The sequence below is a fragment of the Lutra lutra genome, chromosome 10 (genome assembly GCF_902655055.1).
Source record: "Lutra lutra chromosome 10, mLutLut1.2, whole genome shotgun sequence".
NCBI lineage: Eukaryota > Metazoa > Chordata > Mammalia > Carnivora > Mustelidae > Lutra > Lutra lutra.
In genome coordinates, this window is record NC_062287.1 from 58,474,455 (window position 1) to 58,493,875 (window position 19,421).

The 19,421-nt window shown below is 38.1% G+C and overlaps 1 protein-coding gene and 1 non-coding gene across 2 annotated transcripts in view; one reads left to right on the forward strand and one right to left on the reverse strand.

The window, feature by feature from the left end:
* Positions 1-9,776, forward strand: part of RRM1 (ribonucleotide reductase catalytic subunit M1) — a 37,177-nt gene extending 27,401 nt beyond the window's left edge. The window contains exons 13-19 of the mRNA XM_047692240.1: positions 658-807; positions 1,020-1,241; positions 3,321-3,397; positions 5,733-5,868; positions 6,769-6,864; positions 7,940-8,128; positions 9,151-9,776. Coding sequence (XP_047548196.1) covers positions 658-807; positions 1,020-1,241; positions 3,321-3,397; positions 5,733-5,868; positions 6,769-6,864; positions 7,940-8,128; positions 9,151-9,339 — 1,059 coding nt within the window. The 3' untranslated portion in view covers positions 9,340-9,776. The remainder of the gene's footprint in view (positions 1-657; positions 808-1,019; positions 1,242-3,320; positions 3,398-5,732; positions 5,869-6,768; positions 6,865-7,939; positions 8,129-9,150) is intronic.
* Positions 1,654-1,758, reverse strand: LOC125080216 (U6 spliceosomal RNA). Its single transcript, XR_007121251.1, has one exon. It is a non-coding gene; the product is annotated as a U6 spliceosomal RNA (small nuclear RNA).
* Positions 9,777-19,421: the final 9,645 nt, after the last annotated feature.

Below are 19,421 nucleotides of genomic sequence, written 5' to 3' on the forward strand. Positions count from 1 at the left end.
GAAATGGGAAGTAAAGTATATTCATTCAACATTATTAAGCATTTGTTATATACCAGTGTGGAACTAGTACTAAAAATATAAGTATAAATAAGATATGTTTCTTTCCTGAAAAAGCTTACCACCTAGTGATAAATCACCTGAAGAGCTTTTTCGGAATTCACAAACTTGGATCCCCTGTTGTTAGGGGCTTATCAGAATTTCAGTGAGAGTAAGGTGGGAATGTGTAATTTGGAAGAGCTTTCTGCAGCAATGGAAATGTATCTGGTGGCTATTGAGCACATGAAATAGGACTAGTGCAACTGAGAAACTGAACTTTTAATTTTATTTAAATAGCTACATGTGGCTATTGGCTACTCTATTGGACAGTACATCTATTGACTGAGACAGATACCATAAGAAATTAGAGCACAGTGGGAGGTCACTCTGGCAATAGAGCCATGGACTATGGAACACAGATTCTCTATCTTACCTATTTCACTGCTGCATTTTACAACTCACATGTGAATAGGTATTGGGATTTAGAAATGAACAGTGAAGAGGGAGGAGATAAATATAAAAATGTGTATAGAGTGTTAGAGGCTTACATGGTGGTGTCATTGACACAGGGGGAAGAAATAAAAATTGTGTGATTCTTGACCCTTTTTTTTTGCATTCCAGGTTGCAGTCTGTAACTTGGCTTCCCTGGCCCTCAATATGTATGTCACGTCAGAACACACATACGACTTTAAGAAGCTGGCTGAAGTCACCAAAGTCATTGTCCGAAATTTGAATAAAATTATTGATATTAACTACTACCCTATCCCAGAGGTATGAATAGAGGTCTCCGCTTATTGATAATTCTTAAAATCCAAGTAGTAGAAGGGAGCTTATCATGGCCTGACAGTCTTCATTTAAACGGCTGTCATTGGAATGTTTGTGAGAAAATAGAGATTAAAAAAAGAACATGTATCATCTGGTGCAGAATGTTGCCTTTTCTGTTCAGTAATGTCTCCTTCTTCTCTAAATCTGTTGGCACAAAGGCATGCTTATCAAATAAACGCCATCGCCCCATTGGAATCGGGGTACAAGGTCTGGCAGATGCTTTTATTCTGATGAGGTATCCGTTTGAGAGTCCAGAAGCTCAGCTACTGAACAAGCAGATCTTTGAAACCATTTATTATGGAGCCTTGGAAGCCAGCTGTGACTTGGCCAAGGAGCATGGCCCATATGAAACCTATGAGGGCTCTCCAGTTAGCAGAGGAGTAAGTATATGAATAATGTTTCTTTTTGCCTGTAAGCTGAATGGTAGCCTTCAAAAAGATGTATTCATATCTTGATCCCTGGAACCCATGAATGTTACATTTTTGGATTTCAGAAGGGTCTTTGCAGATGTAATTAAGGATTTTGAAATGAGATTATCCTGGATTACCCAGGTGGGCCCTAAATCCAGCGACAGTAGTCCTTACAAGGGACAGAGAAGAGGAGAGGCGACATGACCATAGAGGCAGAAGTTGGAGTGATGCACCCATAACCCAGGAATGCCTATAGCCACTAGAAACTGGAAGAGTCAAAGAACAGAATCTTCTCCAGAGCACCTGGAGAGAACGTGGCCCTCCCAACATGTTCATTTGGGCTTCTGGCTTCCAGAACTATGAGAGAATACATTTTTTAAAAAAATATATGGAATGCTTCATGAATTTGCATGTCATCCTTGCATAGGGGCCATGCTAATCTTCTCTATCATTTCAATTTTAGTATATGTGCTGCCGAAGTGAGCACACATTTTTGTCATTATAAGCCATGAAATTTATGGTGATTTGTTATACCAGACACAGGAAACTAATATGGTACTTTTGTTCTCTAGACTAAAAAGGATACTCTATTTTAATGTGGGGTTTTTAAAAGATTTTATTTTAGATTTTTATTTACTTAAAGAGAGAGAGTGTACTTGCTTCAGCAGCACATATACTAAAATTCGAGAGAGCGTGGGAAAAGAGAGAGAGAGAGAGAGAGGAAACAAGCTGGGGGTGGGGAGCAGAGGGACCAGGAGAAGCAGACTCCTTGCTGAGCAGGGAGCCCCATGTGGGGCTCAATCCCAGGATCCCAGGATCACGACACGAGCTGAAGGCAGACACTTAAGCAGCTGAGCCACCCAGGCACCCCAAGATTTTATTTTTGAGTAATCTCTACACCCAACATGGGATTTGAACTTAAAACCTTGAGATCAAGAGTCGCATACTCCACCAACTGAGCCAGCCAGATGCCCCGTTATTTTAATGCTTTATTTAGAACTAGTCATTGGTAAAAGTGACTTAAGCATGCTAACTGTATTAGTTTCTTTTGCTAAATTTAGTAGATAAAAACAACATACATTATCTCTGTTTCCTTGAATCGGGGTCCAGTCTCGCCTTAGCTAGGTCATTTTGTTTTGGTCTCTCAAGGTTATAGTCAAGGTGTTGATAGAGGCTCAGAGTCCTCTTCCAAGCTCACCTGGTCTTTGGCAGAATTCATTTGTTTGTACCTGTACAACTCATGACATTGTGCTTCTTGAAAGCCAGTAGGAGAGAGTCTCTCGTTTCAAGAAGGCCCCAGTCCAGTTTCTCTTTTGAAGGCTTTCACATGATACGTCAGATCCACTCAGGATAATCTCTCTTTTGTTTAACTCAAAATTAACTGATTGGTAACCTTAATTACATCTGTAGAAACTTTTCCTCTTTGCCTTGATTATGTAAGTGACACTCAGGAGGAGGACATTATACATGGCCTGTGCATCTGGGGAACCTGGGAACTGTCTTAGAATTCTGCTTTCCACACTGCCTTTATTGGTAGTATGAGTCTCTTCAGTGTGAAGTAAAATGTTACGTTATGTTTAGTCCTGATGTTCCTGCTGGTATTTAGGAAATCTGATAACCATTGGTTTGAAAATAGATGTTAGTAATAGCTAAGTAAATAGATCAAAGCAATTAAAGATGAAATTAGAATAACTTTTTTTTTTTTTTTAGAATAACATTTTTATGTACAAAAAAAGAATGCATCTCAGCAACATACTTACATGAATGTTAGGATTTCCTGGTTTGTAGATACGTTATGGGCCCTCTGAGGGCACACAGCAGGGACATGGGGAAGAGATATGCCTTAGCCAGTTTTCTTAGTCTGCTTTTGATCAATATGACTGCATGAAAGTTTGTTCAGAGAAATCTCTGGACCTTGTATTCCTCACACAGTTCCACTAGAAGACATCTGTTGGGTTGTGGGGCACGGCAGTTAGTGATTGGCTTTTTGTCATGGTTTTAAATTGTTATAGAGTGATTTGTCATAAGTTTGCTTTGTTTATTCCCTAGATCCTTCAGTATGATATGTGGAATGTTACTCCCACAGACTTGTGGGACTGGAAACTTCTCAAGGAAAAGATTGCAAAGTAAGCAAAGAGCTGTAAGGTAGTTTTAAAGTAAGGAGGGTTTAGGTTCTCATTCTGGCTTTCAGAAGTTAGGTATGTTATTTTAACTTCTGAAACTCATTTTTCCTCTTTTAAATGGGGCGAAAATGACCTATCTACAGAACAATTTTTGTAAAAATACTTTGTAAGATAATATATGAATAGTAGCCTATAAATAGCTTGGTACAATGAAAGCATCTTAATAAATGGTAGGTGTTACTAGTTGGTCTTGTTTTGGGGCGTAACTACCCAGATTAAGCAATTTTTTCTCATTAAACTTCATATTTCCGAGTGTGCTTGCTTTTTAAGTGTTTTTCACTTTTATTTATTGCTTAACTACCTTAGGCATCTAAATGGCTTTTGCTGAATTTGTTGTCACAGTAGTAAGTTAGGGATTTGGAAGAGCTTTTGGAGGGTAATGTGTTAAACTGTGAAAGAAAAATGTAAAACTTGAGGTTTTTAAGGCCTTTCAAACTAATAAAAATAAAAAGGATTTAAGGGTGGGTAGGATGTTTTGCTTAGTGAATAATAAAACAAGTTGTTTTCACATTCTTCATGAGCCTGTAGTCTCTGGATTAATGCGAATGCAGAGTGTTTAATGTTTACAGAAGGAAGCATTAGCTTTAAAAATACTCTTTAAAAAATATCTATTTGCCTTAAAATTTGTTTTATTACTTAATAATACTTGTTAGAAAATTTAGGAAAATGTATGTGTGAAAGGGAGTAAAATGAAATTATCCCAAAACCACCTCCTAAAAATCTGTTTGTATCTTTTTGTCTTTCATCTTTCACACTTTCCTCTAAACGTGTGTGCCTGTGTACATTTATATGCAAATTCAACTTCTACAAAAATGGACATGTATTTCATTTTATTTTATTTTCAAAATACTATGGATATTTTTCTATATAGAACTTTTTAAAATTTCAGAATTAATACATGAGTAACAAAGTTCAAGTACAGAAATAAAATGGAAGGTGAAAGCCCTTCTTTATACCTCTCCTGCCAACCACTTGTTCCACAAAACAAATACAAACCAACTTATTCCTTTTCCCAGAGATAGCCATTGTTAATGGTGTGTATTTTTCTAGACCTTTTTCAGTACATTTGCAGATGCACACAGTTTTGTTATAAAAATATGATCAAATTTGATATATCCTAAGACTTCGTGATTTATTTTCGATGTCTTTCTCTAGTACTTGAAGATTTACCTAATGTTTTTAATGATTACAGACAATTCCATAGTTAAGTATGTCATATATATATATATATATATATATATATATATATATATGAATGACTTTTCAAAATGTTTCCTCTCTTTGGACGGGAAAATCACTGTCCACTTTACTGAAGAAGTAAGACATGAAATCCGCTGGTGATTTGCTTGATGCCTCAAAACTAGGAGTGGCAAAGTGAGATTAAGATCCCAGTAGTACAGATTCCATTGGACCTGAAGCTTTACGCTAAGTACTGGATAAATCCAGAGCTATAGAATATAGGAAAGACAAATTCTTGGTGTTTGAAAAACTTAAGACTAAGTAAGGTGAGACATGTAGCACACATAAAGTATACGTAAAGGTACAGATCATAGAAAATGTTTGTGGAAGAAATACTTACAGTTGTATTTAGTATTGTCTGCCTGGTCAGGAAAGATGTTCTAGTAGTCATCTCTTAGGCTGAGCTTTGAAGGATGAGCTAAGGGCAGCTTGAAGATTTCTCCATGTTCAGATGGCATATTCTTCCTTAAGCACTCTATTTGGCAGTGAATAGAGGCAGAAGATGTTAACCTTCCTCTAGGAACTTATGAGTGAAGAGGTAATAGAGGAAGTCAGGAATATACTTTGAGCATAATCTTTCCCTGTGGAGAATTTTGGTGATAGATGTTGGATTCTGACCACTTTCACATCATTATGTTTCCTGAAAGGGCTTAGCACAGTGATCATAGGGCACGTAGAAAAGAGTGAGGGTTGAATGAATGTACTCTGATACAGGTGGGGACTCTTCAACAGCCATTCGATTATTTCCTTAGGCAAGCTAGTGTATGAATTACTAATAAATCATGGCATGATAAGAAACTTCAGCAGTAAAATTGTGCTAATTTTGTTTAGGAGTTAGGTGTTTAGGAGAGGGGTGAGCTATAGCACCCATACTGTGAGATGCATCTCTATAGGGGTCAAATTCAAAAGTCATTATGTGAGTCTAATGCATGTATGATGTCACTCACTCCATCTGCATTTATTGCAGTGACATGAAGTAGCTCCCTTCCGGGCAGATTGTAGCTTTAGTACCAGCACCTAATAATCTCCTTTTCTTTAGGTATGGTATAAGAAACAGTTTACTTATTGCCCCGATGCCTACTGCTTCAACTGCTCAGATTCTGGGAAATAATGAGTCCATCGAACCTTATACCAGCAACATCTATACTCGCAGAGTTTTGTCAGGAGAATTTCAGGTGAGAAGATCACAAGTAGACCTACAGGAGATCTTGCAAAAGCCTGATGTTGGGAGTAAATGCCAACTCATATTTAGTATGTCCCTTTTGCTTTGTACGGGGGCAGAGCTTTGATAAAGTAAGTCCTCTTCATGTCCAATATTATTCTATGTTATTTAATAATAGACATTTAATAAATATCTGTTGAAAGCATGAATGATCGTTAGGCAGGAAAGTATCGATAGGTGGGTAGGAAAATAACTTGTTGATACTAGAATTCACATGGTATTTAACCATTCTGTAATCATAATGATGTATACTATGACCTCAGATGCTTAAGTTGATGATACTCAAGATGTATACAGTGAAACTCAAGATTTATATAGAAGCAAGAAGTATATGGAACCATGACAATAGTTCTCAACCTGGTTTACAAATTAGAATTCCTGGTGGGTAGGACCAGTGTTTTTTTAAGGTTCTCAGGTAATTCTAATGTGCAACTAGGGTTGAGAACCACTAATTTAAAAGATTTTTATTTGTGAATTTACTGATCTCCTGAAATAAATTTCTGTAAGGTTTGGAGTGGATACATTTCTAATGTTTCTTCTTAAGTATTATTTTCTCCTTACTTGGGGGGAGGGGGAAGAAGTAATCCACACAGATTTACCCATCTTAGGCAATGCTAGTTCTTTTCACTTTGGCAAATACTATGTTTCTTGAATCACAGATCAAGATTTTAAAGGAACATAACTTTTGTTTGGTAGGATGGGCCTCTCAATCTTGTAAAAGATAGACTTTACCAGCTAATTTAATGTTAAATACTTCTTCAGTCATCTTATTTATTTTAAGCTCCAGGGCTGTGATCCTGTTTAGGCTCTATCATTCTTATTATTCCTTCATCTTTTTTGGTTTTCTGTTCAGATTGTAAATCCTCACTTACTGAAGGATCTTACTGAGCGGGGCTTATGGAATGAAGAGATGAAAAATCAGATTATCGCATGCAATGGTTCTATCCAGGTACAGTATGAAAATCAAGTGTGCTCTTTAGAATCTAAGTTGGACATTGGTACCTTCTCACTTACCCCATTCACTAGAGAGAAAAGTCATTCACTGTGGTCATATGGGCTTGTGTTCACCTGCATTGTTGTGGTAGGCTTATATACATCTTTATATAGCTAGACTTTACCCTCTTATTTGTGCAATAATATAAAGCAGTAGTTTCCAACTTCTCTGAACATTAGAATCAACTGGGGAGCTTTTAAAATTCTGAAGCTTAGGTTGCACCCCATAACAATTAAATTAGAATGTCTGGAGACAGGCATTAGTATTTCTTAAAGACCCCCTGGGTCATTCCAAAATGCATCAAAATTTTTGGACCACTGATATAAAGTGTGAAATTAGAGAGTCAAACTTAATTAAGAAGTCCCCGGTGGAGACCAAGGACTCAAAGTCCAAAAAACAGAGCCACAGATAGTATTTAACAATAAAATATTTGCAGCCAAGAATCAAGAAGTATTTATTTGTAGATGGAGGGCTCTGTTTAAACATTTGTTTCCCTGGTAACACAGATAAGGATTTCTGTAACATTTCTATATTTGCTGGCAGAAATTGTAGCATTAGCTAATCTGTATGTTTTAATGCAGATTAACCCTAGACCTAAGAAAACATTATTTCTGTCGACTCCAGAAAGGGTTTGTTTCATTGCTTCCTTTGATTGTCTACATGTGAGTTACATCCCTGACTACTTTTGTTTTCTACAGAATTCAAGGGTCATTTATTGCTGCTTAGCTCCTTTTATTATTAAGTACCTCTAGAATAATGAATGTTTGGCTATGATCCAAATAGAAATGGATCTTATAATCATTACCACTAGCCAGATACTTTGTTGGTTAAATGGAGTTTTGTTGGACATTCTAAGCCAGAGGTTAACAGCCTTAGGAAAACTGATAAGGATCATATTGTATGATGCTAAATGGTACGGTCAGATCTGGCAGGAAGTAGAACTAAGGCCAGACCCTTGTTTCATTAATTACGTTAATTATCCTGATTTCTTCAGCCAGGCTGCAATAAACATTTGTTTTTCCTTCTTCAGAGCATACCAGAAATCCCTGATGACCTGAAGCAACTTTATAAGACTGTGTGGGAAATTTCACAGAAAACCGTTCTTAAGATGGCAGCTGAAAGAGGTGCTTTCATTGATCAAAGCCAGTCTTTGAACATCCACATCGCTGAGCCTAACTATGGCAAACTCACTAGTATGCACTTCTATGGCTGGAAGCAGGTTCGTGGAGGAACTCAAGGAGGACTTATTGCCAGCTTGGGATGTTTTGAAGTTGGAACAGTTTTATATTCTAGCTACCTATTAAATACTGCCACCTAGCCATTTTTTCATTTCAAATCCAGTGTGTTAAAACCAAGTCATGGTTTTTGTACCAGATCACACTTTGGATTTTCTTGTTTCTTTTAGGATTATTTCACTCTGAGGTTTGAAACCTTGGAGTTACCTACAATCCTCTCCTTATTCTCCATATAATCACTCATCCAAGTTGTGGTCGTTGTTCCTTTATACTGTTTCTTGAGCATCTTTCTTCCTGTTCCACTGCCATTATTCTTAAGCTTTTTAACTGATCTCCCTGCTTCTAGTATCTGATCTAGGCTGTCTTGTGCACTGCTACCATTTCTAAAATAAAACTTTACATGTGCCAGCCCCCTATTCAGAAACATCCTTTGTTTCCCCACTTTAACTATTTACAGTATAAAGGCCAGTTACTTAGCTTATCATTGCCAACTGTAAAGTCCTGTGATTCTGGATTCTATCCTTAGTATCTAGTAATCTTCTGGGTATTTATACAGATGTACAGTTTGTTTGTTTTTTAAATTTAAGAGATATTTATTGACCACACACTATGTGCTTTGGGGATACTGAATAGAAGATGATCCTCACCCTTGAAGTAGTCATCATCTGTTCTTTACAGAGACACAGTCTATCTCCATAAATAGTTATAAAGTAGACATGTTGTCTTAGGCAAACTTGGAAGTCATACACCTAAAAACAAGAAAAGACTAGAGAACAAAAATATTTGACATTTCCAAAGAGATAAGCTTTTTTAGTGGCAAAAGGAAACCAGTATACTGTCTGACTCTTTCTACCTCTTAAGCATTTTTGAGAAGCCTTCCTAAAGAAGTTGGAATTTCAGGTTTAGAAAACAATCTGATTTGATTTATGGAAGTGTATTTTAAACATTGGTCTTGAATGCCTAGTGTTCTTAAAATTTCTAATAGCTGTATTTGCTTCCTTTGTAGGGTTTGAAGACTGGGATGTATTACTTAAGGACACGACCAGCAGCAAATCCAATCCAGTTCACTCTAAATAAGGAGAAGCTGAAAGATAAGGAGAAGGCAACAAAAGAAGAAGAAGAGAAGGAGAGGAACACAGCAGCCATGGTGTGCTCTCTGGAGAATAGAGAGGAGTGTCTGATGTGTGGGTCCTGAGGAAAGGCTTGGAGGAGACCAGCACTTCCTCACAGCCAAACTACTTCTTGAGCATAGATAGGTGTAGTAGGTTTGCTTGAAGTACTAAGCCTTTGCTGGGCCTTATTGCAGCAAAAGGGTCAGCCAATTTAAAGTACTGTTTCTATATAGAGTGGAAGTATTGATTTTTTAAAATTGTTATCTCTGGAATAAAAGTAGAAGTTTTAGGAGTGCAAAAGAAGTCACCTTGCAAATAGGGAGTGATTGAGTAGGGTTTCATTGCCCACCTGACACCCTTTTTCTAGTGACCTCAGTTTTTGAAAGGAGACATAGTTTTGCTGCTTTGACTGGTGGGTCCAGAGAAACAAAACTGAGTCATAACCTGTGAGAAGTGCTGTCAGGACCTTTATCTGGATAAGCTCCTATAGGTCATTCTGAAATAAACATTTCTAAGTGATTGTGTGAGACCAAATTTGTCATTTATTTTCATAACAAAGGTCAAATTTGAAAAAACGTTTTCTGTGCTTTGAGAGTTCAGAGAAGAAATTTTAAGAAAAATTACATAGATGCTATGTAGAATTCTGATTTTAACATATGCCTATTTCCTCTTTTTATTGTGGTAAATATACATAACATAAATGTTACCATTTTTACCCACTTTAAAGCATACAGTTTAGTGGCATGAAGTTTAGTGGTATCACCACTACCTATTTCCAGAAATTTTTTATTATCCCACACAGAAACTCTAAAACAACATCTTCATTCCCTTCTCTCAATCCCTGATAACCTCTGTTCTACTTTCTATCTTTGAATTTACTTATTCCAGGTACCTCATATAAATGGAATACTATGATATGTGACCTTTTATGTCTGGCTTACTTCACTTAGCATGTTTTCAAGGTTCATCCATGTAGCATATAGCAGAATTTAATTCCTCTTAAAAGCTGAGTAATATTCCATTGTGTGTATATTTTACATTTTGTCTCCCCATTCATATGTTATTAGACATTAGGGGTTATTCTCACCTTTTGGCTATTGGGAATAATGCTGCTACGAACATTGATGCACAAGTATCTGTTTCAATTACTGTTTTCAGTTTTGGTGGGTATATAACTAGAAGTGGAATTGTGGGAATATATTATAATTATACGTATATATTATAATATTTAGTTTAACTTTTTGAGGAACTGCCGAACTTTTCTGTTGGCATTGCACCATAGTACATTCCTACCCATAGAGGATGAGAGTCCAATTACTCCACATCCTTGTCGACACTTGCTAGTTTTTTGATTTTGTTTTTGTTTTTGTTTTTGTTTTATAATAGCCATCCTAATGGTTTTTGACAGTTTGATTTTAATGTATCTTGGTATTTGTTGAGCTGCTTGGATAAGTAGATTCACATCTTTCATTAAATTTGGGAAGTTTTCAGCCATTATTTCTTATATATCTTCAGATAATCTTTTTGCCCCTTTCTTTTTCCTTTTGGTCCTTTAGAGTTCATTCACTCTTTCTCTCTCTCTTTTTTTTAATATTAACATATAATGTATTATTTTCCCCAGGGGTACAGGTCAGTGAATCATCAGTCTTACACATTTCACAGCACTCACCATAGTGCATACCCTCCCCAATGTCCATAACCCAACCACCCATCCCTCCCCCCTACCCCCCAGCAACCCTCAGTTTGTTTCATGAGATTAAGAGTCTCTTATGGTTTGTCTCCTTCCTAATCTCATCTTGTTTCATTTTTCCTTCCCTACTCCCCCACAAGCCCCCTGCCCTGCCTCTCAAATTCCTCATATCAGAGAGATCATAGGATCATTGTCTTTCTCTGGTTGACTTATTTTGCTTAGCATAATACCCTCTAGTTCCATCCGAATCATTGCAAATGACAAGATTTCATTTTTTTGATAGCTGCTTAGTATTCCAGTGTGTGTGTGTGTATGTATACACATCTTTATCGATTCATCTATTGATGGATGTCCAGGTTCTATCCATACTTTGGTTATTGTGGACATTGCTGCTATAAACATTAGGGTGCATATGCCCCTTCGGATCACTACATTTGTATCGTTAGGCTACATACCCAATAGTGCGATTGCTGGGTTGTAGGGTAGCTCTACTTTCAACTTTTTGAGGAACCTCCATGCTGTTTTCCAGAGTGGCTACACCAGCTTGCATTCCCACCAACAGTGTAGAAGGGTTCCCCTTTCTCTGCATCCTCGCCAACATCTGTCGTTTCCTAACTTGTTAGTTTTAGCCATTCTGACTGGTGTGAGGTGGTATCTCACTGTGGTTTTGATTTGTATCTCCCTGATGCCGAGTGGTACTGAGCACTTTTTCATGTAGTCTGTTGGCCATTTGGGTCTTTGCAGAAATGTCTGTTCATGTCTTCTGCCCATTTCTTTTTTTTTTTTTTTTAAGATTTTTATTTATTTGACAGACAGACATCATAAGTAGGCAGAGAGGCAGAGAGAGAGAGAGGAGGAAGCAGACTCCCCGCTGAGTGGAGAGCCCGATGGGGGCTCCATCCCAGGACCCCGGGATCATGACTCGAGCCAAAGGCAGGTGCTTTAACCCACTGAGCCACCCAGGTGCCCTGCTTCTGCCCATTTCTTGATTGGATTATTTGTTCTTTAGGTGTTAAGTTTCATAAGTTCTTTCTAGATTTTGGATACTAGCCCTTTATCTGATATGTTATTTGCAAATATCTTTTCCCATTCTGTAAGTAATCTTTTGGTTTTGTTGACTGTTTTCTTTGCTGTGCAAAAGCTTTTGATCTTAATGAAGTCCCAGTAGTTCATTTTGCCCTTACTTCTGTTGACTGGTGATATTACTAGGAAGAAGTTACTGTGGCCGAGGTCAAAGAGGTTGCTGCCTATGTTCTCCTCAAGGATTTTGATGGATTCCTGTCCCACATTGAGGTCTTTCATCCATTTTGAGTCTATTTTTGTGTATGGTGTAAGGAAATGGTCCAGTTTCATTCTGCATGTGGCTGTCCAATTTTCCCAATACCATTTATTGAAGAGACTGTCTTTTTTCCACTGGACATTCTTTCCTGCTTTGTCGAAGAGTAGTTGACCATTTCTGGGCTCCCTATTCTGTTCCATTGATCTATATGTCTGTTTTTGTGCCAGTACCATACTGTCTTGATGAGTACAATTTTGTAACAGAGCTTGAAGTCTGGAATTGTGATGCCGCCAACTTTGGTTTTTGTTTTTCAACCTTCCTCTGCCTATTCAGGGTCTTTTCTGGTTCTATATAAATTTTAGTATTATTCCATTTCTTTGAAAAAAATTGATGGTATTTTGACAGGGATTGCATTAAATGTGTAGATTGCTTTAGGTAGCATAGATGTTTTCACAATATTTACTCTTCCAATCCATGAGCATGGAACGTTTTTCCATTTCTTTGTGTCTTCTTCAATTTCCTTCATGAGTACTCTATACTCTTCTGAGTACAGAGTCTTTGCCTCTTTGGTTAGGTTTATTCCTAGGTATCTTACAGTTTTGGGTGCAGTTGTAAATGGGATCGACTCCCTAATTTCTCTTTCTTCTGTCTTGCTGTTGGTGTATAGAAATGCAACTGATTCCTGTGCATTGATTTTATATCCTGACACTTTACTGAATTCCTCCATGAGTTCTAGCAGTTTTGGAGGGAAGTCTTTTGTGTTTTCCACATAAAGTATCATAACATCTGCAAAGACTGAGAGTTTGGCTTCTTTGCTGATTTGGATGCCTTTTATTTCTTTTTGTTGTCTAAGTGCCGAGGCTAGGACTTCTAGTACTACGTTGAATTGCAGTGGTGATAGTGGACATCCCTGCCGAGTTCCTGACCTTAGGAGAAAAGCTTTCAGTTTTTCCTGGTTGAGAATGATATTTGCTCTGAGTTTTTCATAGATGGCTTTTATGATATTGAGGTATGTACCCTCTATCCTATATTGTGAAGAGTTTTGATCAAGAAAGGATGCTGTACTTTGTCAAATGCTTTTTCAGCATCAATTGAGAGTAATGGCTCTTGTTCTTTTATTAATGTATTGTATCACATTGATTGATTTGTGGATGTTGAACCAACCTTGCAGCCCTGGAATAAATCCCACTTGGTCAGGGTGAATAATCCTTTTAAAGTGCTGTTGGATCCTATTGACTAGTATTTTGGTGAGAATTTTCACATCTGTGTTCATCAAGGATATTGGTCTGTAATTCTCCTTTTTGATGGGGTCTTTGTCTGGTTTTGGTATCAAGGTAATGCTGGCCTCATAAAATGAGTTTGGAAGTTTTCCTTCCATTGCTATTTTTTGAAACAGTTTCAGGAGAATAGATATCAATTCTTTAAATGCTTGGTACAATTCCCATGGAAAGCCATCTGGCCCTGGGCTCTTGTTTTTTGGGAGATTTTTGTTGACTGCTTCAGTCTCCTTACTGGTTATGAGTCTGTTCAGGTTTTCTATTTCTTTCTGGTTCAGTTTTGGTAGTTTATGTGTCTCTACGAATGCATTCATTTCTTCCAGATTGTCAACTTTGCTGGCATATAGTTGCTTATAATATGTTCTTATAATTGTATTTCTTTGGTGTTGATTGTGATCTCTCCTCTTTCATTCATGATTTTATTAATTTGGGTCCTTTCTCTTTCTTTTTGATACGTCTGGCTAGGGGGTTCATCAATCTTATTAATTCTTTCAAAGAACCAGCTCCTAGTTTCATCGATCTGTTCTACTGTTCTTTTGGTTTCTATTTCATTCATTTCCGCTCTGATCTTTATTATTTCTCTTCTGCTGGGTTTAGGCTTTTTTTGCTGTTCTTTTTCCAGCTCCTGTAGGTATAGGGTTAGGGTGTGTACTTGAGACCTTTCTTGTTTCTTGAGAAAGGCTTGTATTGCTATATACTTTCCTCTCAGGACCCCCTTCGCTGTGTCTGAAAGATTTTGAATAGTTGTATTTTCATTTTCACTTGTTTCCATGAATTTTTTAAATTCTTCTTTAATTTCCTAGTTGACCCATTCATTCTTTAGTAGGATGCTCTTTAGCCTCCATGTATTTGAGTTCTTTCCAACTTTCCTCTTGTGATTGAGTTCTAGTTTCAAAGCACTGTGGTCTGAAAATATGCAGGGAATGATTCCAGTCTTTTGGTACCAGTTGAGACCAGGTTTGTGACCCAGGATGTGATCTGGAGAATGTTCCATGTGCACTAGAGAAGAATGTGTATTCTGATGTTTTGGGATGGAATGTTCTAAATATATTTGTGATGTCCATCAGTTTCAGTGTGTCACTTAAGGTCTTTATTTCCTTGTTGATCTTTTGCTTGGATGATCTGTCCATTTCAGTGAGGGGGGTGTTAAAGTCACCTACTATTATTATATTATTGATGTTTTTTTTTTTAAATTTTGTTATTAATTGGTTTATATAGTTGGCTGCTCCCATGTTAGGGGCATAGGTATTTAAAATTGTTAGATCTTCTTGTTGGACAGACCCGTTAAGTATAATATAGTGTCCTTCCATCTCTTATTATAGTCTTTGGCTTAAAATCTAACTTATCTGGTATAAGGATTGCCATCCCAGCTTTCTTTTGATGTCCATTAGCATGGTAAATTATTTTCCACCCCTTCACTTTAAATCTAGACTAGGTGTCTTTGGTTCTAAAATGAGTTTCTTTTAGATACCATATTGATGGATTTTGTTTTTTTATCCATTCTGATACCCTGCATCTTTTGATTGGGGCATTTAGCCTATTTACATTTAGGGTGACTATTGAAAGATATGAATTTAGTGTCATTGTATTGCCTGTAAGGTGACTGTTATTATATATTGTCTGTGTTCCTTTCTGGTCTGCTACTTTTAGGCTCTTTCTTTGCTTAGAGGACCCCTTTCAATATTTCCTATAGGGCTGGTTTGGTGTTTGCAAATTCTTTTAATTTTTGTTTGTCCTGGAAGCTTTTTATCTCTCCTATTTTCAGTGGTAGCCTAGCTGGATATAGTATTCTTGGCTGCATATTTTTCTCATTTTGTGCTCTGAATGTATTATGCCCATTCTTTCTGGCCTGCCAGGTCTCTGTGGATCAGTCTGCTGCCAATCTAATATGTCTACCATTGTATGTTACAGACTTCTTGTCCCGAGCTGCTTTCAGGATTTTCTCTTTGTCACTAAGACTTGTAAGTTTTACTATTAGATGATGGGGTGTGGACCTATTATTGAATTTGAGGCAGGTTCTCTGTGCCTCCTGGATTTTGATGCTTGTTCCCTTTGCCATATTAGGGAAATTCTCTACTATGATTCACTCCAATATGCCTTCTGCTTCTCACTTTCTTCTTCTGGAATCCTAATTATTCTAATATTGTTTTGCCTTATGGTATCACTTATCTCTTGAATTCGCCCTTCGTGACCCTGTAGGTGTTAGTCTCTCTTTTGCTCAGCTTCTTTATTCTCTGTCATTTGGTCTTCTATATCACTAATTCTCTCTTCTGCCTCATTTATCCTAGCAGTTAGAACCTCCATTTTTTTTTTAAATTTTATTTTTTATAAACATATAATATATTTTTATCCCCAGGGGTACAGGTCTGTGAATCACCAGGTTTACACACTTCACAGCACTCACCATAGCACATACCCTCCCCAGTGTCCATAATCCCACCCCCCTCCCAACCCTCCTCCCCCCATCAACCCTCAGTTTGTTTTGTGAGATTAAGAGTCACTTATGGTTTGTCTAGAGCCTCCATTTTTGATTGCTCCTAATTAATAGCTTTTTTGATTTCAACTTGGTTAGATTTTAGTTCTTTTATTTCTCCAGAAAGGGTTTCTCTAATGTATTCCATGCCTTTTTTGAGCCCAGCTAGCACCTTGAGAATCACCATTCTGAACTCTAGTTCTGACATATTACCAATGTCTGTATTGATTAGGTCCCTAGCTGTTGATACTGCCTCTTGGTTGTGTGTGTGTGTGTTTTGTGGTGAGTTTTTCCACCTTGTCATTTCATCCATATTAGAATATGTGAATGAGGGCGCCTTGGTGGCTCAGTGGGTTAAACCTCTGCCTTCAGCTCGGGTCATGATCTCAGGGACCTAGGATCAAGCTCCACATTGGGCTCTCTGCTCAGTAGGGAGCCTGCTTCTTCCTCTCTCTCTGCCTGCCTCTCTGTCTACTTGTGACCTCTCTTTCTGTCAAATAAATAAATAAAATCTTTAAAAAAAGGAAAGAAAATCTCTACTCTGCTATTAAAAAGAAAAAAAAAATATATGAACGAGAGAACAAAATACTAAAAGGGTGGCAATGACCCCGAAAAATGTATGTTAACCAAATCAGAAGAGACCCAAAACCAGGGGGAGAAGAAAGGGGGGAAAAGGAAATAAAAATTAAAAAAAAAAATTAAAAATTTTGTATATATATGTTAGACTGATGAATAGAACAGAGCCACCCACTTGATTTGGGTGCACTTTGGTTTCTTAGAAGAAACTACCTCCCCCAATTTTTTTTAAAGATTTTATTTATTTATTTGACAGAGATCACAAGTAGGCAGAGAGGCAGGCAGAGAGGGGTGGGGGGAGGCAGACACCTGCTGAGCAGAGAGCCTGATGTGGGGCTTGATCCCAGGACCCTGGGATCATGACCTGAGCTGAAGGCAGAGGCTTTAACCCACTGAGCCACCCAGGCGCCCCATACTTACCAAATTTTAAAGAAAGAAAAACTTACATACAAAAATAAGGATAAACACGATGAAGGGATGGAATAAGACTGTAAAGATGAAAATTGAAAAAAGAAACTAAAAAAGAAATTGATAAGTTGGTTGGAAAAAGAAAAAAAGGAAGAGGGAATGTGCTCATGCTGGATACTAGAACAAAGCCATGTGCTAGATTAGGGTATATTTTGATCTATTAGAAGAAATTGTATCCCAAAAATTTTTTAGAAAACAAAGCAACCTATATGTATATGAAAAATAAGGTTAAATACAATGAAGGGATAAAATATGACTATAACAATGAAGGTTTAAGAGGATTTTTTTAAGAAAGGTATTGTTAAGATAAACTAGTTAAAAAGTGTTAAAAGGGAAAGAGGAAAAGTTAAAAAAATAGAATAAGAAAAAAAATTAAATTAAAAAAAATTAACTTTGTAAGACTAAAGGATCATGGGGAAAATGCCATGAATTCTATGTGTTTGCTTTACCCTGGCTCTGGAGTTCCACTGTTCTCCTTGACAGTGAGCTTGGTCTTGGCTCGATGTTCTTGTTGATCTTCTGTGGGAGAGACCTGTTGCCGTGACTCTCAAATGTCTTTGCCTGAGGCGGAATTGAGGGGCTCTTGTCAGGAGCCTGGCTAAGTAATCTGCTTGGGTTTGCTCTCAGAGCTTTTGTTCCCTGAACACTTTCTGTGGAGAACAGGAGAACAGGAATGAAAATGGCGGCCTCCCAGTCTCCAGCCCAAAGGAGCCGAGAGCTCGGGGCTGCACTCCTCTGCACAGTCAGAAAAAAGCAGTCAATCACTCCTGTCTCCCTGGTCTCTGGCTGCACTCCGTGCTCACCTGGCCTGTGACCAACCGTTTCTGTCTCTGGCACACCCCGGTTGGAGTCTCCAAACCCAGCAGATTCCTGCTGTGCTGCTCCCCCCAGAGCAGGAAGGTGAGTCTCCCCAGATCTGCCACTTGTGGGGTCTCTTCTTGAAAAGCAGTGGCCCGACTTGCCTTGGATTACGGTTTAACGTAACCCCGAGCTGAAAGCTTGCTCTTTGGCTCTGTCTCTGTAGCCAGCTTCCCTGCTCTGATACCTGGCAGCTCTGCCACACTCAGATACCCCTGATATTTCTGTGACCCTGCAGGACCTGAGACCACGATGTCCCCACAAGGGCTCCACCCCCACTACTTAGCCTCTGGAGCGACGTTCCTCAGTGGAGCAGACTTCTACAAGTTCAGATTTGTGCTCCACTGCTCCACCGCTTCCCAGGATTCGGCCCCTACCTGTCGCGGTCTGTCTTCCTGTTGCTTCGGATTCACTTCTCCGCAGAGCCTACCTTTCAGAAAGTTTTCGATTTTCTGTTCCTAGAATTGCTGCTCTTCTCTTCTATTTCCTGTTGAGTTTGTAGGTGTTTGGAATGGTTGATACCTATCTAGCTGAACTCCTGGTATCTGACATCATTTCAGTCTACTACTGCTCTGCTATCTTGCCTCTCCCAAGACAGTTGTTTTAATACCCTTGTATAGTAAGGCTGGGCTTCCTCATGGATGTTTTCTGCCAATTTTTCTTGTTCCTTTGAATGAGCTATATTTCCCTGTTTCTTTGTAATGCCTGTGATTTTTTGATTGTTACTGGAATATTCTGTTTGAGACTTTTCCAAACTACTTTTGCAGAGACTATTCCCTAGTTCATATGATGACTATAGTCTCCATACCTTTAGTGCATATTAAGTTAATGTTTTGACAGATTTCCTTGAGTTTCAGGAGCTCTCTGTGCAGATTGGCTCTGTGCTGGTGTACTTTTTCCGCATGTGACTAGGCTTGCTTTGAGCCTAGGGATCTGTGATGGTAAATTTTATATGCCAACTGGCTAGGCCATGGTATACAGGTATTTTGTCAAACACTAGCCTAGGTACTGCTGTGAAGATTATTTTTTTTTAAGATGGAATTAACGTTTAAATTGGGAGACTTGGAGTAAATCAGGTTACCCTCCATAATGTGAGTTTCCTCATCCAACCAGTTGAAGACCTTTAGAGAAGAAAGATTGAGGTCTAAGAAAGAAGGAATTCTGCCTTCAGGCAGCCTTTGGACTTGAGCTACAATATCACTTCTTCTCTAGGTCTTCTGCATGTTAGCCTGCTGTGACAACTTCAGACTTGCTATTTCCACAGTTATGTGAGACAATTAAAATCTCCCTCACCCTCTCCTCCTCCTTCTCCCTCTCCTGCCTAACCACCTTTACCAACCCACCACCCATTCTCTCATTGGTTTTGTTTCTCTAGAAAGTGAGAACCCTGACTGATACAGATTTTGGTATCAAAAGTGGTTCTAGAGGAATAGAATCCTCAGGATGAGTCTTCTGAATTTGTTCTAGAGTTTCTGGAATTGGTTCTCTAATCTGATTATATTTAAAGCCACATGACTATTTCTAGTAGTAAAGAAAGTACTGAT